This window comes from Micromesistius poutassou (assembly GCF_964030765.1).
Source record: "Micromesistius poutassou genome assembly, chromosome: 5".
NCBI classification, from domain to species: Eukaryota; Metazoa; Chordata; class Actinopteri; order Gadiformes; family Gadidae; genus Micromesistius; species Micromesistius poutassou.
The window spans coordinates 16,678,654-16,706,091 of record NC_140275.1 but is presented as its reverse complement, the minus strand read 5'-3'; the positions used below and the strand labels follow the sequence as shown (position 1 = coordinate 16,706,091).

The 27,438-nt window shown below is 44.5% G+C and overlaps 2 protein-coding genes across 2 annotated transcripts; one reads left to right on the top strand and one right to left on the bottom strand.

Annotated features, from left to right (window-relative positions):
* Positions 1 to 1,476: 1,476 nt before the first annotated feature.
* ercc8 (excision repair cross-complementation group 8) lies at positions 1,477 to 13,756 on the bottom strand. The gene is made up of 12 exons (XM_084467567.1): positions 13,460 to 13,756; positions 13,204 to 13,299; positions 12,855 to 12,956; positions 11,367 to 11,490; positions 9,531 to 9,612; positions 8,164 to 8,232; positions 7,897 to 7,963; positions 6,614 to 6,717; positions 5,591 to 5,715; positions 4,858 to 5,055; positions 2,524 to 2,607; positions 1,477 to 2,029 (listed from the first exon to the last, which is right to left on the bottom strand). Exons 1-12 carry the CDS (start codon positions 13,534 to 13,536, stop codon positions 1,964 to 1,966), a joined length of 1,194 nt encoding a protein of 397 aa, XP_084323693.1. The 5' UTR covers positions 13,537 to 13,756; the 3' UTR covers positions 1,477 to 1,963.
* A 126-nt stretch (positions 13,757 to 13,882) lies between these two features.
* ndufaf2 (NADH:ubiquinone oxidoreductase complex assembly factor 2) lies at positions 13,883 to 27,083 on the top strand. Its single transcript, XM_084468337.1, has 4 exons — positions 13,883 to 14,073; positions 23,968 to 24,057; positions 25,036 to 25,076; positions 26,827 to 27,083. The coding sequence occupies exons 1-4, from the start codon at positions 13,959 to 13,961 to the stop codon at positions 27,067 to 27,069; spliced, it is 489 nt and encodes a 162-aa protein (XP_084324463.1). The 5' UTR covers positions 13,883 to 13,958; the 3' UTR covers positions 27,070 to 27,083.
* Positions 27,084 to 27,438: the final 355 nt, after the last annotated feature.

Here is a 27,438-nt window from a genome sequence, read left to right as displayed (position 1 = left end):
TAGGAGCACATCACTCATCAACTCGGCATGTAGCCTTTCCTATACAATATATTATGGACATTTACATGAAAGGGGATTGGCCACGTCCGTATTACGTGAAGTGAACCGTTTTCAACAATCAGGAAACAAGACACACTGGGCTCCATGAAATATCTTCCCAGGGTGTGTACCTCTGTCGCAACGGCAACTGTAGAGAAAGGCGGCTAGGGTTTGGCACGCAACGTCACTGCATCTATTGAACGCAATAGTCGTTGAAGGCACACCCACGAGCAAGCCTTCGAAGCATGGCAGGATCAAGGAATACAGATAAGCAGATGGCTACAACGGTGCTTAAAGAAACTTTCCACAGATCCTGAGGGGGGCTACAGTATAACCGTGCAACCGCGCGTAAAGTTTGGGTTTACGCGCAAGCAAACGCCACGTGGGGAATTAAAAAGTAATCCTAGGAGCGGAAAACCCAATAAGGGGCTCCTGTGGAAACTTATCAGTAAGTCGATAGTTTCTCAAAAAGTAAATTCTAAACTTAATATAAAATAATACTTACACACCTTGAATGACTCGTGCGGACGACGCAGATATTTATGTTCCGAAGAATGCGTTATTTAAAAAAAAAAACAAACCTGCCGCTACAATGACGACGGCATGACCAGGGACACAGGTGTGTCAACATCGAGTAATCATCACTATCGTTCTGTCTCCCAACTTATAGGGTGGATCAAATGGGCGGCGCTATAATATTAATGAATAAGGCCGTACCTTTGTAGTCAGCCAATGGCGACGGGATCGTATCACATTACAAGGTGTTTTCATCGAGGAACAGGTAGGCAGGCCTATTTTAGCGTGGATGTATATTGTTTTTTTATTGATCGTTTTCGTTTAATTTGTTTGGTGTTGAATATGGCATGGATATTATTTTGTAAATAATTTATTTCTATAAAATACAATTTGAATGGACATATAATAGACCAAAATAAAGCTAAGTCGCTTTACTGTATTGTAAAATAGGTTATGGTGCAGGTAAATATATAAAGTGACATCATTAAATTTTAATTGAATTTCATATAGGGTAAAATGCCCAGTACTAATAATTCAGTCTAATAAGATGAATCGTTACCATACTATATTATATTATAATTAATACTTTTGGAATATTGGAATCAAATACATTCTGTTAAGATTATGTGGATGTTTGTGTTTGCTCAGCAGGGTGTGCAAGGTAGATTCATATCAAGCCTTCTGGCTGGTTTTAACCAGGGCATAACAAGGAGCTTTTTAACAAACAAATGCAATTTGGGCGAGCCAGTGCAGATTGTACAGATGTTGCAAGGCTGCTTCTATATAGATGCACAGCATATTCGATTGCTATTCAACATCCACACCTGCATTCATAGACATTCTTATTACCTGCACTCTTTGTGAGCAGAATCACAACAGAGTTCATAAAACATGCACATATCATAAAACATTCAATTTGGTAAAAACTTTTTATAGAAAAAAACAATTCAACAAAACACCAGAAATTATGAATACCACATACATTCATTATTATAGCAAAGTAGCACATAAGAACATAACTGAAGATCCAAAGAAATGAAAAATATAATATGCACTCCTTAGTGGAGTGAAGTAGCCCATAAGCCATGGCTATCTGCATAGCAAAACAGGCTACTCTGGAAGCTAAGCAAGGCTGGTCCTGGTCTATCCTTGGATGGGAGACTGTTGGGTGCTGGTAGAAGTGTTGGCGGGACAGAGGCGAGTGCTCATCCCTCTTACGTAATATCCCCAATGCCCTAGGAAAGAGACGAGCACTCGATCCCATCAATTAATATTATTACATGAATATCACGCAAGCACAAATCAGGCATTGTCAATTCTTCTTTATTTCCCCAGTCCCGTGTGTGGTTTCTGATGGGGTCCCCGTCTCCTGGAACAGCAGACCATCAAGCACTTAGTCCTGTGTATCTCAGTCTTCCTCACTGCTCCAGGCATCTTCAAAGGCAGGGTTCACCGCAACCGGCCCCACACCGTCCTGTAACACACAGGAGACCAAGAGCTCACTACCCTAAACCTTTGACCTTCACAACCCATAGCTCATGGTCAATATTAGTGGCTGTCATGTCATTGCTATCAATGGAATGCGGGCGGCACAGTCTGGTTTTGCCTGTGAGTCGGCGTGTTTACGTTTTAAATGTGCAATTATATCCCCCACACGCCTTGTGGCCGGAAAGTGAACCTCACGCATTTCACTACAGAAACACACACATAACAAATCTCCACAAAAAAGATGAAACTGAAACTTGTCCCTCCCAAAAAACCACCACATCAAGCTTTTTGCACATTAAGCTTTTCCTTTCATTTACTAGGTTTCTGGTAGAGCTGTGGAACGCAACATATGCTTGAGATTCCATATATGCATTCTCTCTCACTCCCCCCCCACTGCCCTCCCTCCCCTGAGGGAGGGAGGGGTGGGGTGGCAGGGTGGGGTTTGAAAACAAGAGGGAGCTGTCAATGAGGATGGCGTACCTTTCTTTCCTCCTCCACATCTGGGGCCCTGAGGGCGGGGACCCAGGCCAGGACGTTACAGTCTTTACCTCCCGTGTAGAGCTCCTGTGACAACACGACACAGAGTGGTGGAGAATACATGCATTGTACTGTTAGTGTTGCATCACAAGCCAGGGGACACTGGTTGCCCGGCAGTCTGTTGCGGGCCAACAAGCAGGGGAGAGGGAGGGAGAGAGAGCGAGAGAGAGAGAGAGGGGGGGGGGGGGGGGAGAGAGAGAGAGAGAGGGGGGGGGGGGGGGGAGAGAGCGAGGGGGGGGGGGAGGGGGAGAGAGCGAGAGAGAGGGGGGGGGGAGAGAGAGCGAGAGAGAGAGAGAGCGAGAGAGAGAGGGGGGGGGAGAGAGCGAGGGGGGGGAGGGGGAGAGAGCGAGAGAGAGGGGGGGGAGAGAGAGAGCGAGAGAGAGAGGGGGGGAGAGAGAGAGCGAGAGAGAGAGGGGGGGGAGAGAGCGAGAGAGAGGGGGGGGGGGTGGGGGAGAGTGCTCTCACCCTGGAGGAACCTGTTGGAAAACGACATCATCATTGTCCTTTGTATGTGTGTGCGTCTAAAGTATTTGTAGATGTTGTTTTTGTGGTTTACTATTTGTGGTTTCTTATTGTATGTAAACTGCTGTTTAAATCCTAATTAATACCTTGTTTCCTGTCTTGATGATTTATTATAGATAAACTTCTTGTTTCCTCTGTTGATGATTAATCATAAATGGTATCCTTGTTTCCTTTTCTCTGTTATATCTGAACCATAATTCAGGTTCAAATTTAAGGTAATAGAAAAAACTGCAGTTAAACACTTGAAGGGTTTGGTCGCTTTGCCAATAGTTTATTTTCAGATGTAAACAGCCATGATTTTTATTCCACTTTTATTCCACTCTCACGATTTAAGCGGGTTTCTAAATTGGGCAATTTGGTGAGCAATTGACCTTCATTATTTTACAAATGAGTGTTTAGCAGCTCCTATAGCTGTATATTCTTTTCTTCTGTGTGAACACAGAACCGAAACTTGCAGATTTGTTTGTTTGCGGGCCCTATTGGAGCAACCTAGCCAGGGCAATTCATATGCGCTTACCTGGGAGTGTACAACACAACAATTAAACTGGGGTCTTAGCAAACCTACCCAAATCCTTTAACCTGCAGGGAAGGTATATTAAGAGTGGGTTTAGCTGTATTATAAAGTGGACTTGTAAAAGATGTGTACCACGGAAGCACATCTTATTCAGTGCTCCTTAAAGTCTGTCAATAATATTATTTTAACATTTAAAGGAAGGAAATCAGTTGATTAAGGCAGATGCGTCAATCAAGAATTAATTTAAGATAATAAGGAACTGTGTACTTCTAAATTCCGACTCAGATAATTACACATTATAAAACGGGTGGCTTAAATCAAGGGATCTGATTGGTTCCCAACTGTTGTATATTGAGCGTATACACACAGCTATGACGCCTGTTCAGTTTACAGAGTTCAGTATCACTCTGTGCCTAACTTGAACTGTTGTTTATTTATATATAAAAGCAATAGCATAGTTCACTGAAGCCTAAAAATATGTTGATTGCTGGAGAGGGTGGATATGTTGTCAAGCAAAAGGCACACGTAGTAGGCTAAATTGCCGGCGAACCAAGCTACTGTCTCTAGCCTAGCCTTCTCTCTGAAGGACGCTACAGTGTGTTGCATAGCAACCGCCGTACACTTTGCAGGCAGCCAGGAGGGACTACTTTTTTGTATTCGTTAAAAAAAATGCTTTTCCGACTTTCTTGCTTTTTCAAAAATGAGGGTGTCTATGACTTTCATTTTGCCTTACTTACGTAACTGTTTTATAAAAGCAATAGATCACTTCAGTCAGTGAAATGTTCTCATTATACCACAGTTAAGGGGTCGTCGTCAACGCCCCTTAACTGTGGTATAATGAGAACATACCACAGCCTGTCGTGATCTATTGCTTAAATATATCATGTCAATGTGTTGCCATTTATATTTAAAAAAAAAAAAATATATATATATATATATATAAAAATGTGAGCAGGGAGCACAGGGTGTAAATACATCATCTCTGCACGCCTGCAGGGACAAACTTGTCTGACTGGAGTGAAGGGGGGGGGGGGACGATGACCTGGTGGGGGTGACTAACAGGTAGTTGACGTGTTGTGTCACACAAGTGACAGACAGAAGCTAAAACAACAAGAGGAGAAGTAGGGCCGGGCCGGAAGTTGGAAGGCATGCAAAGGGAGAAAGAGAAACAACTTGTACGACGGAGGAGGAACACACAACACGCGGCGCTATGGGTGGGGTGGGGTGGGGGTGCTGCCCACCTGGTAATCCGGGTGGAAGTCACAGCAGTCCACGTTGTTGTAGTGGCCCCGCAGCGTGGCCACCAGCTCCCCGCTGTGCAGGCCGTACACGGCCACCGAGCTGCCGCACGGCACGAACACGCAGTCCAGGCTGCAGCCGCTCGACACCGTGAACTTTAACCCCTTGCGGCTCTCGTTGCTCACCTTCCCATAATTCACCTGGGACGAACAACACAGGTGGAAATGTATGTCACTATAGGGGAAATTGATGAGTCGGACCGGCCTGATTCGGTATACAGGTTATGTACATTCAAATGTGGATGACTACTTGAAAGTGGAGTAAAATTCGTCATAGTTTGTTTTGGAATTATAATGACATGGAACAAAGGGAATAGGCACACCGAGAACTATAATGACATGGAACAAAGGGAATAGGCACACCGAGAACTATGCTCACACTATGAATCAATGTTGGTGAGTCAAAGTAGAGAGGGAGTGGTGAACCACCTTATATTTAAACTGCAAACATGGGACGCTAAGGAGGGAATTAAATAAGTCACCTATTGTATTAAGGAAAACTATTCTATTAGGAATGTTCCATTATTGTTTCCATGGCTTTGAGAGGCCTTTGCTTGTCTCTGCTTTGAGTGAAGAATAAATAATGCACACAAACATAAAGAATCACGCTTAAACTGAAGACATTGGTATTTGAACCAACAACCCTTCCCCCCTCCACTTCACAGTGAAACCATACCAACGTGTTCTCCCCGGTGCTACTGTTCCACAGGCGCATGCGGTCATCCGTTCCCATGGTGATGAGATAGAGCCCATCCCCGCTGAAGCACAAGCCATTCACTCTGCCGTTATGGGCTGTGTTGACTGGTAGGGAGAAGGGAAAACACCAGGGACAGGTGGAACATGAATGGAATTCCCTGATGGTGCTGACGGTTAGCTGGGTATAGCTGGGTAGTGATTGTTGTGCAATGTCTTTCCCAAAAGCATATGTATATTTACAGACATTTAAATTAAAACACCTTTGATATAGATAGATATAAAGATGAGATAGATAGATATATAAATATAGATCTCCAAAATTTCACTCTCAGTGTGAGACATCTTTATTTTTATGCAGGTCAACTCAGGTCACAAATCACAATCCTCCTACTGTTCAGTGTAACTTATACATATCGCAAACCTAGATAAGCTATCATTCACTGGTTTAGCTCTAGGCAATAATAATCTTTTCTCCTCCCTAGTTCAATATACATGTTCCGAATGCTGACCCTGAAAACAAACAATTATGTTTGTATAAAATCACCCAATCTAACCTGTCACACGTGAAGATATCCAGTATCATGTAAACAGATCTTATCCAAGACCATTAACCGGCTGTACTCTAATAAGACTCACATCTATAGACATGAGTCCCTCTGTGTCTGTAGCACTGCAATAAAACCCAAATAAGTTGTATAAGAGAGCGCGGGCAAGGAGAAAGGGAGAGATAAATTAAGAGGGGGAGAGAGATGGAGTGAGAGGGAGGGAGAGAGAGAGAGGGATAGCCGGAGAGACGGATGGCCGGATAGTTAGAGATAGGCAGGCAGAGTGAGACGGACAGAGAGAGGGAGAGACAGATAGCCAGAGAGTAAGAGAGCGTCAGGCAGAGTGAGACGGACAGAGACAGATAGCCGGTTAGCCGGTTAGTTAGCGACAGGCAGGCCGAGTGAGACAGACAAGAGAGACAGAGCTCGATTGCTCAGACAAAGTGAGGGACCAGTACCTGCCTCGGCGGCAGCTTTCGACTTGTCTCCGTTGTGTTGGTCCAGGGTAAACAGACTCCCAGATGCCCGTCGCACATCCCATATTCTCACCGTGCTGTCTGCACTGAGAGGTTGTGCGTGGGAAAGAGTTCATGAGGTGGAGTAAAGGGTGGAGCGATGATAAATATTGTACATATTCTTCTTTGAGTACTTCATTCAGAATCATCAAGAAAAAAAACATTTACTATATGGACTTGAAAAACAACCGATAGAAAAGTATCTCCCGTAGTGACAAGCTACAACCCCCGTCAGGTTTTTTCTTCCAACATAGCGTTAATATTTTATACGCGGATATGACATATCCCATTGCTATCATAATCTTCCCAAGTGCCCAACTGTACATTAACTCTGAATATATGCTAATTGGTGAACATTAGGGGTGTAACGATACATTCATTCGTCTAACGGTTCGATGCGCGTTTCATTTCGGTACGTACCGAAAAAAAACAACATTTCTTTTTTTTTATTGATTATCACAGTCTGTGACAATCTGACACTGTGAGTGTCTTGTCCTGATGTTTTGTGTTGAGGACCACAATGGAAATAAGTCCTGGACTTGATTGTGTTTTTACCCTTATGTATTTTCATTTGTGTTAGGCATTTGTTTGATACAATTTAATAAATCAAAATCCAGTTGTTTAATGAAAATAAAAACTGCTGTACCGAAAAACTTATCGAACCGTGACTTAAAAACCGAGGTACGTACCGAATCGTGACTTTTGTGTATCGTTACACCCCTAGTGAACATCCAACCATTGTAAACCAAGCGTTAAACCTGGTCAGATTTAAAAGACCACAAATGTTTGTTTTAGAAGCGGGTCACAACTGGTCCTTCAAAAACGTCTCTCTAACAGAACATCTCAAGATACTCTTAATGAAGGGCCAGTTCATTATTATTATTTATCACTTATGGTCCTGAGAGAAGCGCGCAGCATGTCCCGCTGGTTTAATAAGGGTTTCTGAGGCGTAATGAGAACCAGTGTCTACTGGTTCAGTTCACCGTCTCTACTGCTGTGCAACCACAGTGTCAACATATCCGTCTCTCCTCTTGTCATTTCAAGAGAGCCCGGCAAATACAAGTGCTAAGAAATAATAATAAAAAAGAATAACAACAACAACAACAACAACTGCAGAACACTAGCAAACTCACATCTTCGGAAACAAACAACCTCTGTAACAAAGGGCTGTGTATTTTTACGTACAAAAATGTTTGAATATTTCTAGTTATTCTTTGCGTGTTTACCTGGCAGAGGCCAGTATGTGCTCATTCCTGGGCGACCATCGCACAGACAGGATCTCGGCCCGGTGACCTGTAAGTAGAGGATGGTGACCCATATGCTGAACATGCCTTTCCTTGTGTAACGAAAAACACTTCTGTCTTGGGCATAATGTCTACTAAACCTGGTAGGCCGAATAGGAAACATCGGATGACTTATAGTGCTGATCGACCCTGGCGCGCGTTTACCATCGACGCACTGGAGTGTGTGTGTGCGTGATGTTAACAACTGACCCTGCAGCACATGAATGCGGGAGCCGGACTTGAGGTCACACAACTGAAGTTTAGGGTTTTTGGTGCCAACTGTGAAACAAAACATAACAGCAGAAGCAGAAGAAGGTTAACCGGCGGTCAGTAGAACCGAACCGCACATAAATGACACGACGCAAATTAAGTTGAAGTGCAGCCAATCTGAATTGAAAAACATGGAACATCACAAATACCATTTTTTTTCATGTGTGAGGGTCGATGTAAGGGGGTTGAGACAGGGTGGTGAAAGGAGGAAATGATCACACATTAGCATATACATGGAATGGGCGCTCCCATCGAGAGGAAAAACTGGACTCCCTGGTTTCATAGACAAAGTGATACTACAAACTGATGCACATCAGTGAGCTCATTCACCCGGCATTCACAACTAGGCGGAGAGAACAACGCGGCGGACATATTCAACATGGGCAACAAAGTCTGGATGGGAATACTGATGGGGAGGTTATCTGAATCCCAAATCAGGCCAGGAAGGAAAATCCTCGGGGGTAATGTTTGGGGTGTCAACCAAGGCAAGGAGGTGTTTAACCTGTTCAGTGGGAATCAGTGCATGTCCTCAAACATGAAAACATTGAGAAATAAAATACAGGGAGTGTGTGTGTGTGTGTGTGTGTGTGTGTGTGTGTGTGTGTGTGTGTGTGTGTGTGTGTGTGTGTGTGTGTGTGTGTGTGTGTGTGTGCGCGCGCACACCCGGATGTGTGTCAAATGAGAATGTATGCACAACCTGTTGGTCCTGTTCAGTGGTAAGTTGAGAAAGCAACAAGATTCTTTGCTTAGACCAATCTCCACCAGTTATTATGAAGGTTAGGTTCAAAGATTTGTTTGGAAACGGGACTGGCCTTTTTACGACACACTCATTGAGCCTGCTATGTGTCCAGGGGCTATTTGCTGGTGCTTTGGGGCCTTTTGACCTGCTGTCGTGATGTGTTATTCTGAAAGGTATAAAAAGTGTGTATTTTGGCAGGCAAGAAGAACCATCTACACATTAACGATTATCAAATTGAAAGTTCATCCAATACAAAGTTATCATACAAGGAAGATAAATGAACACGCTGTTGCCTGCATCTAGATAAAGCAAGATTTACAAACTCTTTTTTAATCTAATATGAGAGCCATGACCTGATAACGTTTACATTTTTGTCCATTCAACTAAACCAATTAGATGCGGAATATAAGTTGTTGCTAAAGTCGTTGACTCAAACAGAACCTGTTGTAAACCACATTGGATTCACAAGATAGGCGTGAGCAACTGAGTTTGAAGTCATAAAAAAATATATAAACACAGACAGACAGACAGACAGACAGACAGACACTCACACACGGTACATGTGTACCTGCAACAAGGCTATGTTTCCGGGCGATTGGAGACATGTGGTGGCAGTAGACATTTCCGTCGAACATGAAGCGCTCAGCCGGCTGGAGAAGTCAATAGAGGAAAGAAATAAAGAAAGAAAAATCAACAATAGTCAAACAGCTTTACTTTTTAAATATAAGTGGAAATATTAAAGTGGAAATATTAAATAAACAGAAAAGCTTCATGTATGGTAAATTTCTAAAACAAATGAAATCAACCTAACCAGTTCTGTTCATTGTATGCACACATCCTTAAAACGAATGATAAAGACAAATTGGTCAATAAAGCCTAGGGGACCACTAGGGCCTTGACACTCGTTTCACGATAACTGTTGTAGAAGGCCTTCCGTTTGCAGCCACCTTATTTAAATAGATAAGGAGTCTGAGCAGGTAGAAAAGAGGATGTAGTGGGACTGTGCATGTCAGTATGGCAGAGGTAACTACTGGCCTTTTAAATGGTCTTTCTATTGTCAAGAGATGAACTGTGTAGCGTTAGGGTTAGGGTCTCATGGAATGGAGGAGGGCAAAGCTAGAGAGGATCTTCATCATTTATAGGCTCAAACAATGGGTTTTATCTAGTATAGTTAGGCAGAAGAGGCCTGAGGCCTCTCTGCCAGCAAAGGGCCAAGATAAGCAAGAACAGAGCCAACAGCTATGGATAAAGATCACTTCAGGCCTGGGGTGGCCATCAGGACATTCGGGAGGATTCCTGGTGGGCCGGTCCATGTTCAAATGTATTTTGGGCCACTTTGGTTGGAAAAACAATTACGTTCTTCATTCATCTGGTATTTCAGCCCCAGCATCGCAGTATATATAATATGGATTATACAATGTACGGTAGTTCACCCCTCCCAATTATTTGAGTTGGTTTGGTCCAGGTTGCATCTTTTCTTGAGCGGACAGAAGAGAAATAGAGAACAGAAGCGGCAAGTGTTGTTGATTGTGGAGGGCAGGAAAAAGCCAAGAGGAGCCGAAAAGGCCAGATTTTAAAAAAGAAGGGCACTGGAGGAAGATGCCACCAAAAGTGCCAAAATAAACAACCTGTTTAGAGGACAGACACAAGTTACAGCCGGTAGAGAGATGTGGATCTAATGATTAATTAGCAACATATATATATATATATATATATGTCTGATGCTGCTGGTGAACCCGATAGACATGAAGAGGACAGGAATAAGGGGACAGGTAGAGAGGACTGTAAAAAATGTATTAAACTATGTGATATAAGATAACCCACACATAGAACTGACATGATTCATTGAAATGATCCCAAATATATATATTCCAAATTGATAGTTAAAGTAAGTTTTTTCTTATAAACTGATCCTTGAGGTGGATTTTTCATTTGCCAAACGTTGATCCAATATACAATAAAAAGGGATAGTTTTTTGCGCTGTTCATTTATTCAAATTCTTCCACCCCTGAAAAAAGTGGGCTGGTATGGGCCTGAAACTTCCGGGCTGAAAATTGGTCCCACTCCGGCCCTGGATCACTTTGTAAATAAATACAATTATACTGGAGACACAGTCACATGCTATAAAAGATAAAGAGCATGGGAAAAGGCGGTGCATGAGAACTCAGCAATAGTTAATGTTTTAGCCAGAATATCCAGTATTCAATTTAAATGGAATTAAATAATAGTAGGGTGTATGAAAAAAAAAACACCCTACTATACAACAATTTTTTTTCAAAAACATAACTACTAAAAAAAAAAAAAAAAAAAGTTTTGTATCCCACTACAAAATGTCAGGTTTTTTCCTTTCCCAAAGCTTTTTATTTTATCTATTTTATATTTTATTGGTCTCTGCTTATCTTACCTTAAGTGTTTCACTATCCCACACCTTCATTGTCTTGTCAAATGAACTGGAGATAAACATTCCAGTGTCAAATGGATACCACTGCACCGTCTCCACGCTGAACTTGTGTGCAAACCTACTGGATCTGGAAACACACATGACTGAATTAAGACCAGCATCTACTGTCACAACTTTCTGCTGCTTAGGAGTTTCTCATATAAAAAACTAACTAGCTAAACCATTTGGTTCATATATACAAATTATACAAAAAAACTTTTCACATATTCAACACAACAAACTCACAATAGACCGTTTTACAGTTTACAAACAACGATGACATTTGTTTGCTGTGTACGCAATGAGGCAACAACAGTGTGGCATAGTGCAATAGTGTGTGAATGTGTGCAAAGGCACCAGCCACCAAAGATAGGGGACTCTACCTAAACAGATTGACTTTGAAAAGTTAGTAAGTAGAACTGAGCCACTGGCTCAATATTCATTGATCAGATATATATATATATATATATATATATATATACACATTTGCTGTACACCAGACAGACATTATGAGCAGTCATATAATCTCATGACCGATTATAAAGTGTTAATTTATATGTTGTTAGGACGCGTCTGATCTTCTGAGATCAGCACTTCTCGACGGCAGGGCCAACTGTCATTTGAGAGAGAAGATGTGAATATAGTCTTTTGGGGCACGCTAAATAAATGGCAATACAATTGTATTATTCCCTGTTAGGATAGAAGTCTGTCTAAGGAAAACAACCATGCTTTTAAATTCATGATTCATCACTGGACTCTGAAGGCAAATATGACCGTTAGGATAGAGAGAACAAGTCACTTGATGCTTACGACAAGGCTATCTGTGCGGGCCTGGCTCGCGGTATAGGCAAATGCTAGGGGTGCGTTCAAAATAAATAAATAAATAAATAAATATATATATATATATATATAGATAAAGATATAGAAACTAAAAATAAAAATGTTTTACGTCACGTTTTTCATTAATACTGTTTTTATTTAGCAGGTTGTATTTGTTTCTAAAATAAAGAAAATCTCAAAGACATACAGCTATGCAGTTTCTGTGTAAGTGTATGAACCCAGTGATTGGTGGTAGAATTGGCTGCAATATTGGTGTAGGTGTGTTTTCCTTTACATAAATAAAGACATTTCAACCATATGCAGAAAAGGCACAAATTGATGCTCAGAATTCCCAAGGTGGAGGACCTGTGGAAGGAAATGTGATGCTCACAACACTCTAAATTAAATTAATAAAGTAATGTAATCGTCTGAATAAATCGGACTCAACACCACTTCTGTTGCCCAAATGTGGACTTATGACGTGGAATTTAAAAAGGGTCAATGAATATCGTTACATTTCATTTATAAACATCAGTGCTTTGTAAAACCAATTAATTTATATCATTCTTATACATAGATTATGACATATGCTACAACGCATTGCCCTCTAGTGGCATTAAACACATTTCGCACCTTCCCACGGTGCCAACTGCTTTACATGTGTACTGGAGTTTCCCGCTGTAGTTTTCGAGGTCATAGATCACGATGACCCCGTCTGCTCCTCCAGACAGCATACTATACAGAGAGACAGGGAAGGAGAGCCGCAAGTTTATGGTCACAACTGGGAATGTCATCGTTTTGCCTTTGAGATTAAGCTGAAGAATTTGTTTGTCACATTTAACCAAGGACGACATTTACTCAGCTGTAATATAGGTTGGAGGGTAATTGAAGAAACGATCATTGAAAGTAATTTAATCCCACAGAAGTTTGATTCAGAAATGAATGGGACACAAACAGGGGACATGTATTCATTGATGCTTACTATCTCCCCTCTACAGCCTCTATGTCCAGGCAGTTGACTCCGTTGCCGTGGATTCTTTCCACATCTCTGCCATGATTCAATTCCAGACTGAGTAGTCTGCAAACAGTAAGGTTGAAACTAGTAAGCTTCGAGCACGTATACACACCGTCCAGATATGCATTATTCAAATAATTATACAGAAGTCATTGCGGAAATGTTGAATTACGTGTCTTAACCCTTTTTATGATTGTATTGTTGATATCTGAACATCAATTACCTTCGTGTGGACTCTGCACGTCGAAGACGAAGTGGATCGTCGAGTCCGACCTTTCTTGCACTAATAAACCCTAACATTTCAGATGTCAAGACTATTGTTGATGCCTCAGCTAACGTGATTTAGCCATTTTCTACACTTGAAATAAAAACCTACGGTTGATTATTTCATTCCAATAATGTTTTATATTATATATTTCTTCCTCGCGCATTTTTTACATGTCCCTTGCATTGTTTATTTTCTATTAATACCTTATTTTTGATTCATAATCCATTTAAGTTTAGCATACATTTCTCAGTCCAGTTGCTATGTCCTGCCATGTTGTTACGTATGGCCTCAAGTATACAAAAAAAGCTCCCATTGGCTAATCCAGTATTTCCGTCCAATCACAGAGCCTTTTATTATTAAGCGTTTCGGCTGTAGAGAATGACTGTAAACAACCATTGAAACAACCCTATCTAGGGGGCAAATTATACGTCGGAATTACTAGATATTTAGCAGAATGAGCAGAATTGCGGGGCTTTTAAAGCGGACGTTTGGGATAGTTCGTGAACATGTAGGATCAGACCACCTCGGTAATAATTATTACATGATCCCTCAACAGAAGACCTGGACAGGTAACGTTACGTTACTATGACCTTTCTATTAACTCAGATAGGAGCCGTCAAGTGTAGACGGATAAATAATTAGCCTCACATAATACAAAGTTATGTTAAATGCTGAGTTGTATTCGTACATATTAAGATAAACAACGATAACGGAATGACTCCGATTCTCATATTATTCAAATGGTAAATATATATAAAAATGGAGCCAACTATTAATAACAAAGTAGTACAGTCTTCAATTGACTATTGAGAGATAAAGATAAACAGATTTTTTTTTATTTTGTGGCGCATTTGTTTTTAGTTGGAAATGCCAGCATGTTGTCTTCTTGCCTTGCAATTGAACCAAAACGCCACTAGATGGTGTACGCAGAACAGGAATTCGTTAGGACACTAGGCGACACTGTTCGATAAATATTTGCAATGTATTCAATGAATGCATTGAAATGATCACAATAAGCTTGAGATGCTGAGAGTGCCCTGTTCGTGCCAAATGTAACATTTCTAAGCGGCTGAAATGTTCAAAGACCACCACTTTGAGATTAGTTTCACTTTGAGACAACACTTAGAAGGAGGTCATGTCTCTTCACTGGGTCGTGACTCGTGGCAGTGGCGAAGTTTGTATTGCACAAGCCAAATTGGTAGACATGTCATCATGCTTATCCACGGCTTATCCAATTATGTCCTTATACATTTAAGGACACACTAACATGTGTAACGTTTGTATACCATGTTGATAAAGGACTATTGACCATGATGAATTCTGGTGTAAAATTCCAATACTCATCTGCACTGGCCTGGCAGTCGTAACACGGGACCCACAAGTTTTGCTCTGATTTGGACTCCATATCAATCAATACTTAGGGTTGGGGAGTTTCTTAAAATACAAACATGAATATCACAGGGCAAATGGTAACTGGCAATCTTGGAAACAATGTTGCTCATTTATTTTCTTAGATTGAATTACAAATTCTGCTTCCACCACCAATAGCACTAGCCCTAAACCTAAACCTAGTACAACCAAACATCCCTGGAAATGTCCCAGTTAAAGAAAAAAAAAAAGACTAATAATAATAACTTGACCCAATAGACGTGATCCTAGCCATGCTTTTCAAGTTAGCTAAATAACCCAAAACACAATGTTGACATTGCTTTTTATATAATTAATCATTTTATGCAATGTGTCTTTTATATGACTAAACCTAGCTAATGTCTTTCACCTTTCATTGGTTTTCAGGGAAAACAGGCCCACCTCGTATTTATAATTTATCCCAAGGCTGCTCTACTGCCCCTGGCTGTCAGGCAAATTCAAATTGGAGATCAGTCCCTGCAACTGTATGTCTAACCCCACCAAACAGCCCTACAGAGAAGCAAGTGTTTAGGTGAAAAAGCAATGTTTCAGAACACACCTACACTACCGTGTGTGTGTGTGTGTGTGTGTGTGTGTGTGTGTGTGTGTGTGTGTGTGTGTGTGTGTGTGTGTGTGTGTGTGTGTGTGCCCTCTATACACATATGCACTTGTCTGCTATGGCAGTGCATAAAGCAAACCCCTAACCACCACAGAAACGTGTGCTCCTGTATGAAACACTGACCCCACATTCAGCACACCTTGCATCCCTCCCACTCACCGAATTCACTTTGTCCGACCTTGTGGAACTAAAGCGGATCCATTATTCAGACCATATGTCTTGCTAAAACAAGCTCTTTTTGATCTTTAACTGATAGGCCAAGCGTGGGCTCAGGGCCTCGGGCATGGACTGCAGGGCTACTCGTTGCAGCACTCAACCGCTGGTTGAGGAAGTCACTCTATCGTTTTTTTCCCCTCTCTCTCTCCCTCTACTCTACTGCTGCCATGCATTTTGTCCAATCCCGCGCTACCTTTCCCTACGCTTAACTGCCCCTATTTTCTACCCCTCACAATCTGTTAACTCTAGAAAACTAGGACGGACGTAATCCTCTGTATAGTGGCCTGGTTGTGTTGAGGGTGCTCCTTCGCGGTACTGAAATGGCCTCTGTACCTTGGTTGCAGAACTAGGGGACCCAGGCAATTTTGGTTCCCGGTAAATGGGCTCCCGGAATGGTGCTCCCGCTGGATGCTGTTGATTGCAATATGGAGTACTGACTATCACTGCCATCTTTTGTGAGAGAATGGAGTCTTAACTTTATCTGTGAAGCAAAGACATAAGAGCAAGCCAGAATTTGTTTCCGGCTGGAGGACAGTTGGGACTAGTCATGAAAGCGTCAGAAAAAGGTGAGCAACATGTTAACCTGTAGCACATGGCCCCATACCCCTTACTAGATTTAGAAGCTGTATCTGGCCCACGTTCCTTCTAAAGCGGACATTTTTTTCCTAATTTGTCTCCATTGATTCCTTCATTCCTTCCTTCCTTCCTTCTTTCCTTCCTTCCTATGCGCACACTTCCCCTTGCACCCCTCCATCTCTGCCTCTCCACCACGCTCCTTTGAAGCCAGTCCAGTGAAGACTTCTGTGGAGCAACATCTGAGGGAGCCGGGGTGGTGGTGGTGGTGCTGCGGTCGGGCCCAGCAGCAGGCACCCCCATCCCCTTCCTCCTTGGATGCTGCTGCCCTCGCCCCTTCAGCACATAAAAATGAATAGGGCCTCGGCCTGAATCACAATCCATTGAGAGGGTGGGAGGGGGGGGTGACTGGGCAGGGGAAAATGCCGGATTGGAGGGTTGACTCTGGCTTTTTCAAAAGCATCCATTTATAGAGTCTGGCTGTGTAGCGTGAGTGCCCCCCCCCCCCCACCCCCCCATAGCCACTGGCAACCCAGAGGCTAGGACCACTGGTTCCTCGGGTGGCTTTTTGCCTGGGTGTCACGGTGCTGGATTGAGAGTAGACACGTCTCTTGCCTGTGTTTGTGTTTGCGGTCCCAGAGGCCCGGCACACACCCCTAAAAAACACTACACGGGGTGCCGTGTCACGCTGCCCAGATTAAAGCCCGGTGTGGTGGGGTCGGGGCCCATTTGTCTTCAGCTTTGGGCTCGCGGCCTTAACGTCCATCTCGCCTCCTTTTATTTGGGAGGAGCGGCATGCTGACATTATCGGCCCGCTGCAGGCGCATTTGAAAATAATTGCCTGTATGATTGCTATTTTTCACCCCCTTTACCTCTTTGAGGAGGTGTAGCCTTTGTCTTGGAATCAATGGCTGCTCAATACTGGACAGGGGAAAGGCAGTTTCCTTTCATGTTGCAGTGAAAAGGATGTATTTTTAGAGCCATTCATTTAGGGGCTGTATGCCATGCAGTTTTAATCTGCTGGTCCCCTCCGCAGTGTGCAGAATGGAGGAGCATTCAGGGGTGTCTTCAGGGGTGCACCCTCAGTGTTGAGGAGAAAGGAGGCATTGGCGCATCTTCCTTTGACTATCCCTCTTTTCTCGCCTCCTCTGTCTCTGTATCCGCCTCTCTCGTGCTCTCTGTCTCTCTGTCTCTTTTCCTTTATCTATCAGCCTCTATCTCTGTGGCTGTCTCTCTGGCCCTCTCTCTCTCTCTGCCTCTATCTCTTTCTGCCTCTGTCGCTCTCCGTCTCTCTGGCCCTCTCTATCTCTTTCTGCCTCTGTCTCTCTGCCCCTCTCTCTCTCTTTACCTCTCTCTCTGCCTCTGTCTCTCCACCCCTCTATCTTTCTCTGCCTCTATCTCTCTCTGTGCCTCTCTCTGTGTATATTATTTATTCAGGCCCCTCCCCTGTGCCCCTGCATCTTTTAAAGTGGAAAAGGGGCCCTCACTTTCTCTTCTGTCTTTTCTGGATGGCTATCTCCAGGAAAGGTGGAACAGTGGAGTGTATACGTGTACAAGTTCATGTATGCACGTCTGCGTCTGCTCTAATGGGTTCGAAAACCGAATAATATATAGATTTTCATTATTTTTTTTGCCATACCACAACAACAGATGGCATCGTGTTATCAGAGCATTGATTCAAGCCACACATCTCCATGCAAGGAGTCACAGCGGCAGGGACCAGGGTCCAAATGGCTGTTTGTTCTGCTACAAGTCGTCCCCTGGGTACCATGAGGGAAAGTCTACCCTACTGTAGGACACTAAGTCTGTGATTATCGTGGAAGTGCGATGGCCGGAGAGGATATTGTAAATCATGTTAATTGATCGGTGGCTTCGCCATGCATGGGGTTTAAATGAAGGTTGTTTAATCATTATAGGAACACCAAGTGTGCTGGGCCCATTTCTGTGTGTGCACAGTGCCAAATGGATGGATGTGTATGTGGAAACGCATTACAAAGTGGGATAACTGCTTCATTAAAAAGGCATTTAGAAGCTCTTGTCTGGGAATATGAGAGTCGGGTAAAAACACATATTTATTCTACAAGAGAAATGAGCATTGCGGACCGTTTGAACACAGTTCTAAAGGATATGTCCTAATATCTCTTAGTCACTTGTGTACAGTGGTCCGGACAGTTGATCAAGCCCATCAACAATATATATATATTTTTTGTTGGATTAACCCAAGATGTGTATTCCTCGGCATCTAATGCTCGCTCTCTCACTGGCGGGTGGCGATCGCCTGAAACCTGCCACCACTTCACCGCTTTTTAATAACACACAGAGACGGGCAGGTAGGAATTAAGGCCAGACATGATGAGAGAAAGGGTATAAAGGGGGCTGGGTGCCGGTGTGGGAGAGGAGATGGAGTGATGCAGACATACGGGATGGGGGCAGTGAAATGAGAGAGAGAGAGAGAGAGAGAGAGAGAGAGAGAGAGAGAGAGAGAGAGAGAGAGAGAGAGAGAGAGAGAGAGAGAGAGAGAGAGAGAGAGAGAGAGAGAGAGAGAGAGAGAGAGAGAGAGAGAGAGAGAGAGAGAGAGAGAGAGAGAGAGAGAGAGAGAGCTGAATGAGAGTGACAGAGTTGAAAGGAAATGGGTGGACAGCTCGCTGTATGGACATCACATGCAAGCAGCAATGCAGGGCCTGTTGGGAGGGAGGAGGGGAGAGGAGAGGAGCCTCTTCGAGACAAACACAACATCCTGACAAAGAACCTGGCGATCTCCTGGCTAGCTTGTGTCCGTGTGCGTTGCCGTGTTGCACACAACACACCAGGAAGAAGAAGGAAAAAGGGGTGGAAAGTGTGAAACCGTTCCCCCCCCCCCCCCCCCATTTGCAGCAGCGGATGATATGCATGTGTTTGGATAAAAAAGCGACACGAGAAGGGAAGCTACGGTCATTCTCTCCGGTGAGTTGCCTCACTGATATGAATAATTCTCCGCTCCCCGCTCTGCCTCTGAGTCGCTCCAGCCTCTGTGGGATTGATGGCAACAAGGACAAACAGAATGAGGGCTGAATAAAAAACTAACGCCAGCAGCAGCAGGCCTAGTTTGCCGCTCAAGCTCCGCCTCCTCGTCTCTCTCTCTCTCAGTACCCCTCTATCTCTAGCTCTCTCTCTCCCTCCAGAAAGTGATTCAAAACAATGGCTCGCCTTCTCTCTCTCTAAACCTCATCCCGTGTCACTAGGCTTAGGGGCTAATGTGGTTACCATGGTTACGGGCCCCACACACCTCCCTTATGCTCTTCTTCTCGCAAGAAGATTGGATGAAGAGAGAGAGTGAGATGAGGAGAGAGAGAGAGAGAGATAGAGTGTGTCAGTCCTGGTACCTGGTGAGCTTGCTTCACTGTTGCATGGCGGATCACTCTGTCTTCATAAAGCTGTCCATTACCATGCACATCGCCTTGCTCTATTCCCCATCACCCCACTCGGCTGGGGAGAACACGCACACTACCCCTTTATCCGAAGAGTAGGTAAGCCTGAAGGCTGGCTGCTCATACCCAACCTAAATGCAGGTACTGCAGCTGACTCGCAAAAAAACATGGAGCCGATTCGGAATGATTGGTCTTTTTTGATCTCTTCCTTTCATAGAGGGCCAGTGCTGAATGCAGGGCTGTTGAACATCAAGGCGTTTGTCTGCATTTTATTCTCTTCTGAAACCAGGGGGAGGAAAAAAAGTGTTTTATCTCGAGTGACTGCCTGCAAAGTAGGCGAGCTGAAGTTAGGCAAGCTCTTGGTATGGGAGCAATGTTGTTCTCTTGCCCACCACCAAGGATCTGTATTGTGTTATTTGGGTTTTTATGGTGCTGTCTCTCTGGTTGATGGAGCAACAGAAGCACACTCCCTCGGCGCTAACCTCCACAATCAAAGGCAGTTTGCTACAAACGGGCGTGCTGAAGGAGAGAGGGAGAAAGAAAGAAAGAGAGAGACAGCAGGAAAGGAATGACATTGTGGAGGTGAAAAACCTCCCAGCACCTCTCACCTGGGACTGTGTGTGTGTGTGTGTGTGTGTGTGTGTGTGTGTGTGTGTGTGTGTGTGTGTGTGTGTGTGTGTGTGTGTGTGTGTGTGTGTGTGTGTGTGTGTGTGTGTGTGTGTGTGTGTGTGTGTGTGTGTGTGTGTGTTGATGCAGGTGATGTAGTTTAAGAGGGTGTGTTCAGGGTTCAAAGAGCACCCCTCAGAGCGCATCAACACCTCACTGGAAGGAACAAGAGGGATAGGCCTGCCCGCCGTCTGATTGGCTCCCGATCTCGCTGCCAAGGCAACCCCCTCAACCATCCCTCCTCCCCCTTTTTGCCTCCCTTCATTCTATCCTCACCCCCCACCCCCCCCCCCCCCTCACACGTTTCATCGCTAGGCACGCCGATGAGTCGCGCTCAGACAGGTGAGATGGCTCATAAATATTCATGAGGTGGGATTTCATTCCTGCTGCCTCTAGCCCCTCCCCCATCCCCGACGCCGCACTCAGTTTGTCCTTCACGGTGAAAGGCAGCGTCCTCGCTGCTGTCCCTCAGGTTAATCTGCCTGTGCTCTCCAGCCAGGCCCCCACGTGTGTGTGTGTGTGTGTGTGTGTGTGTGTGTGTGTGTGTGTGTGTGTGTGTGTGTGTGTGTGTGTGTGTGTGTGTGTGTGTGTGTGTGTGTGTGTGTGTGTGTGTGTGTGTGTGTGTGTGTACGTGCTTGTGTTTGTGTGCTTTAGGGATTTTTAGTGGTAACTACCTTCTCCCCCAGTGAGTGATGGGAAGACAGACCTGTCACAAGGGGGCATGCTGAGATAGAGAGCTTCTAACGCACACACAGACACACATACACACACACACACACACACACACACAACCCCACCCCAACCTCCCCCCAACCTCCCCCATCTCCCAGGTCTCGGAGAGGCAACAGAAGGAGGGGGGAAGGAGGTCTAGTAAGGGTGAGAGCGCTCGGCTCTGAACTGTGAAATGGAAAAGAAGGGCCCCACCCTCTCTGACAGTGTCACATACCACGGGAGGGGAATATTCTGTAGGTAAGATTCAGCCAATCAGGCCCGGGAATCATTAGTCAAACAAAGGGTGTGCTTCACTCTGTATGCGGCATTAGGCATGGACTGAGTAATGAGGGATGCATATTTTGCAGCCAGTAAAGGTTGTCGCAGATTGAAGGCACATGGAGCACGTTGGCGTTCTGCTCAATGTCTGGATTGAAGTCCAAATTGAATGCATGTCTGTGCACTTTTCTTTTTCTCCCCTTTACGGAAAGGAAGGTGTGTTTCTTATGAATTGAAACAAAGGAACCATGTAGCCTTGGACTATGTAGGCTAACCCCCTATACACACACACACACACACACACACACACACACACACACACACACACACACACACACACACACACACACACACACACACACACACACACACACACACACACACACTATAGGCACTGATCAGAATTTTACACAGAGAGGGAGCTTTGCCCCGATGAGACGGACGAGACCCCCTCCCAGTTGGTATGTGGTGGGAGGATCAGGCTTGTTTCATAAATATATGTACATATTTGTTATTCATATCCAGGGATAAAAGCCACGGTGGAAGGGGGTTAGTCATGCTGCAAAAGCAACGAGATAAGAGGGAGGGGGGAGAGAGAGGCAGGCAGGCAGGCGGGCAGCCTAGTGGAGAGAATGAGAAATGGAGATTGGTGAAAGGAGGAGAGGGGGGGCAAGAGATGAGTATGCCTTACTTTCTGATGTTAAGTTGGGCATTAGCTGCTGTTAAGTGTATTGCTTTTAGGGATTGCTTTGCATGTCCACCCGTTCTGTCCGTTGCCACCCATGCCCAATGCAAATATGCAGAGGATCTTGTTTATAATTAGCATACCTGCTAAATGCACTTGTTATCATCCCGAGAACACACTCACTCCTTTGTCCGCTGGTACTTGCGTTGGTCTTCCACTGTCCTAGGGGTTTTCAGATTGACTTTTTAAAGTTAAATGTGCAAACAAATGGAGCGACTGCCGAATGCTATTTCCATGTAGGTGAAGGCAGCCAAATTGGAAGATGATAAGGTTGAAGTAGAAAATGCAGAGATTCTGCCCTGAATAAATCTATGGGTACGAAAGTGGAGCCTAAGAGGCCCTATAGTATCAACCTAGTGGGAACCCAGGCAGAGGTAAAGCAGCCTAATTAGATGACCTGATTACTGTATGGGCTGAAGAAAGCACTGAATGGATGATCCGTCCGCAGAGAGCCCTTAAAAGAAAAAGAAAAAATTAGCTAAGGGGAAAAAACATTGTTCAACATAAACAGAGATAACATTTCTTTGCTGTAATTGGAAACTAAGTTGGGGGGGGGGGGGGGGGGGAAACGGCAAAACAATACAGTGGAAAGTGCATATATTGTAGCCTGCAGGCAGTCCCGCCCGGGGAAGGATGCACAACACTGCCAGAAGGGGTTCACGGTGTGCACACACACACAAACACACTGCCACATTGTCAGTTTCCCATCATTCTTCCTCCCCCTGCCGTAGCGATCTGTTATATGTGAAGTAAACATTAAGGCCATCAGTCTGCCGTGCGCACAGTGGCGGTCGCCTCCATTTGTCCATGTCCAGTCAGCTGCAGCGAGACCGTGATGGAATCGTGACAGATTGTCTGTGTTTTGGAGCGTGTTGTTTCCATCGGCCATCCATTTCTCTTCTTTCTCTCGTTTGCCATGCATCATCACTTTGCTCCGTCCATCTTCCTCCTCCTACTCCTCCTTTCTGCCTCATCATTTCTCTGAGGGGACGGACGGACGGACGGACGTCCGTCTCACCTGCTGCAAGCAAAAGCTCTGGAGACCGCTCTGGAGCAGAAAACAAACATATTTTCTTTCTTTTTTTTCTTCCTCTCACCTCCCTCCCTCCCTCCCTCTATCCCTCCCTCCTTCCCTTTCTTATGACTATGTCCCCTCCCCTACCTCTGTCTTCGAGTCTTTTGTGCGGCGGGCGAACTTGTCCAATCATCAAATTTGGCCAAAATAATTGGAGGTGGCCTCGCTGCTAGCACACGTCGGCCATATGTAGAGGCAGAGAGAGGAGGGAGCACTTAATATTCCACACAGCTCATCCCTCCCCTGTTCCCTGTGATATCTGACCCCTTTTGTCTCCTGCTTGGCTTGACGTTGATTTTGGAGGGCATTGTTAGCCCGAGTTCTCTGATTGGAAGAGGTTGTCAGTGAGGGGGGCTGTGGTTGGTAGGTTAAGGGGGGACTGATTTGCATAAAGGCTTAGCCCAGATTTGGAGCCACTCGAAAAGATCTGAGGAGAAGGGCCCGAGGGCCACAAGGTAATCATCCATGGCCTGTCACACCACTGTCATCTGTGCGTGCGCGTGCGCGTGTGTGTGTGTGTGTGCGTGTGCGCATGAGCGTGCAGATTTATGCGACTGTGTGTCTGTGTGTGTGTCAGAGAGAACAGTGAGATAGGGTGTGAAAATGTGTGTGTGTATGTGTGCGTGCACTGTGTTTCCTTGTGTTTACTGTGTTCTTTGTGTTGCGTTTGCATCATTCCTGCGCACCTCCTCTCTCTCACTCTCTTTCACACTCTCTCTCCCGCACCCTCCCTCTCTTTATCTATGCTTTCCTGTGTTTCCCCAGGAAGAAGTGTCCGTGCCAAGCGGATGGTAGAGGCTGCCAACCCTAACGAATATGAGTATATGGAAGGCAGCATTCCTTCGGAGTGGGACGGTATGTTCTGCTCCCAACACTGCTGGTCAAAGCCAGCCTGCCTGGAAATGCATGTGAACGTGCAGCAGCAACATAATTCAAATAGCAATAGCAAGTACAGTGTTAACACACACAGGTTACATATCACTGCAGTGACAGCACAAACGGAATACATAAAACAAAGCCATGGCGACATCTCAAATGCATTTGCTAGTTTAGAATTGATTAAGCATATTTAATGCATACTGTAAGATGAGCGGCGGAGGGAACGGTTTTGTGTTTAGATCGAAGATTATCCTTAAAAATCTGCATGAATAGGGCGTTGGCGGAGGTTTTTTTCATTTTTTCCTAAAAGTGTTCCTTCGTCTCAGACCAGCTTTATCCACCTTAACCCCCTCATCCTGCCAGGCCCCATCCCTCATGCATTTTCATCAGGATGCAAATAAGAAAAGGATAAAAGGGGCCTAGAGTCCCTGTGCTAGCTTCAGGAAGAGTAGAAAATCTCTCTCTCGCTCCGTTTCTGGCTCCCTTTAACCTGATCTGCGCCATGTAGCCAGCTCAGCCAAAAAGAGAGAGCTACTTTATGGAAACAAAAGAGTATGACAGAGTGAGCTCTACTAGGAGAAAAGAAAGCAAGAGACAATGTTATAAGGTAAAGGAAGCAGGGCAGAGGTATTGATGGGTAGTGACAGAAAGGGGGTGTAGTTTGTCAATTCAAAGGCTAATGAAAAAAAAGAGATGTAGTATTGAGGCCTCAGTACGCTCAACCAAAGCTGTGTACGTGGTGTTTTTGTTGTTAAATAATAATAAATAGCAAAATATCTGTCTATTCTTGTTCAATCTTTTCCCAAAACCGAAAAAAAAAACACTGTACCATTTATTTTTACCCCAAATCTGTGTGAACTCCAGGGTGCTATCTCCACAGCCGTGCAACAGCACGGCTTATAGTTAGTGCAGCATGTGCTTGTTCTCACTCTCACATTCTCTCCCTCTCCCCAGCTTGGATCCGAGGCAGACGGAAGGAGCCCCCCTCCATCGAGGTGTGTTCCTCTGCAGCGTACCTGCTGTGATGGTGCTTGGGCTTTTGGGGGGAAAAGCAGTAATAAGAGGAAGGAAAGAAGTGGGGGGGGGGAGGGGGAAACTGCGAGAAAGGAAAGGCTTTGATTTGATTTCTCTTGGCTGCTGCCAGCCAAGCCCAAGAACTTCTTTTGCGAGACAGGTGTTAAAATAAACTGCGGTGATTGTGGGGCTTGAGAGCACAGGCAGCCTCTGAACCCCAGGCCTGGCTGACTAAACCTGTCCTACTTTCCCTGTTCCGGCATAGGCACGCCACTCTGCTACAGCCTTTGTTTCTGCAAGGTTACTGAATAAAAAATGGCTGCTTTTCCTTCAAAATATGAGAATGGTTTTGATTGTCTGGCTATGGGACTATGGGAAACCCCTCAGAGGCCAAATACCTAGGCAGCTCTGTCTGTCTCTCTCCCTCTGTCCTCTCCTGCCACTGGCCAATGCCATCCCTTCAAGCCATTGCCAGAACATTCTATTCTAATTTTCTGCCTTGTGTCTGCCCAATAGCAGCCATTGACAGCTGGACGGCGTTCATGTGGCCAAGATTGGACTCCCAGCACATTACCCCTACCCCCTTGTCGCGCTCCCTCTTTTCCCGGTCCAAGCCGACATAAATTGATTGGATTAAATCCTGTCATTAACAGGCTGGAAAAGCAGCTCAGTATGTTTGTCTCCATTCCCAAAGCAGTGCTTTTTGGCCACGGCTCTCCCCTCTCTTTTCCAGTCTTTTAGCACTGCCAACACACAACAGCATTATGCCCAATCCTCCCTTCCTTTTTGGCCCTTTGTGCCAGGGAGAGGCTAATATCGCTAGACGCTAGCCCTAGCTCTGGTCACCAGCCTGCTATGCTAGCATTATAAATGAAGACAGGTGATACCATTCCAGTTGTTGTCTTTTTGTAATGTATATGTTCAAGAATTTGCCAAGGCTTTTACTGTAATTGAGGTAACGCCTTATTTATCTTGTCCTCACTTGGCACATTGGCGCTCCCTCTGGTCAGCAGACATGACTGTTCGGTCTGTATATCCGCAACGCTTACACTTTCCAACCGCCCGTCCATCTGTCCATTGCAGTACAATAATTCTCTCTGATTTTGTGAAAGCTGCTCGTTGTGTTTTCCTCTGAATGTCGGCAGGCCACTTTCTCTTGTAGCAGGACAGACAGTATTTGCTACCATAGTAACTGTCTTCCTGATTGTAAAATGTATCACTGTGCAGCAATATTGTTTTTGGCAATTGTAGCATCCGGTAGTTGTCTCATGGATGTGGATTGGGTCATGCTCAGGCCAATTATAGCACAAAGGGTAAATATTTAACCACAGTTTTCAATGTCCTGTATCAGACTTTAATCAGTTTAACATAGTAGCTCAGTCCGTATCCATGTCACTCTGCCACTTACTATATCATTATTTTGTTATATTGGTTGCAGAAAAGTGAAGTATCAGGTGAAGGCCTGTTGGCTTTTAGTAGATCCCTACTTGTTTGTATGTTTGTGTCTATAAGTTTGGTATATGGCTGGATTGAGGTTGAAATGTGACATTCATGTATGTATGTATGTGTCTATCTATAATCTCAATTCAATAATTACCATTTTTTTGTGAATAAAGAGCATTTTACAAATCTGCTAACAATATGAGTGAAGCTGCATACGTGTTAACATGAATAGATGTTCATCTTACAAATCAATAACTACTCTTTCCTTCTCTTGTCCTTCTTCTCTAGGAGCTGCTAAAGAATGAGTGCTACAGAGTTGAGATCAAACAGAAAGCCAGAGAGGCAGATGAGCGGGACCTGCTACTGCAGAGTCAAGCATATGAAGAAGGACTGCTGGCCGCTCCCTCCCAGACCGCAGTCAAAGGTCACGCTTCCTCCACCAGCTTCGGCAAGCCGGAGATCAGCGAGGAGCCAACCAGCGATGCAAACACCTTCCAGCCTGGCTCCTGGACGCCCAACTCCAAGAAATAAAGACATGAAACATGTACTAGTCATTTCTTTGAAGAGCATACATATTACTCTGTTGTCCAAAGGAGAGCCTGATTGGTGGACTGGTTGAATCATAAGATGAATTGCCACCAAATCACTGCATGTTTTATGTGCCCCTACCTTTAAGAACAAAACCAGTTATTTATTAATTTTAGAACCAGTGATTTCATTTAGCATCAAAACTGTTGAAAGAGGCAAATACTTGGACTTGGACTACAATCATTTTGTTTTATAGACTTCAGTACTATAAATTCCTTGGCTTTGATCAGAGGAAAGGCTGTTCCTATGTGACACTGCTGATGTTGGTTTTATGTAGATAATGTTTGTGTATTTTGACAAGTCAGATCCAAT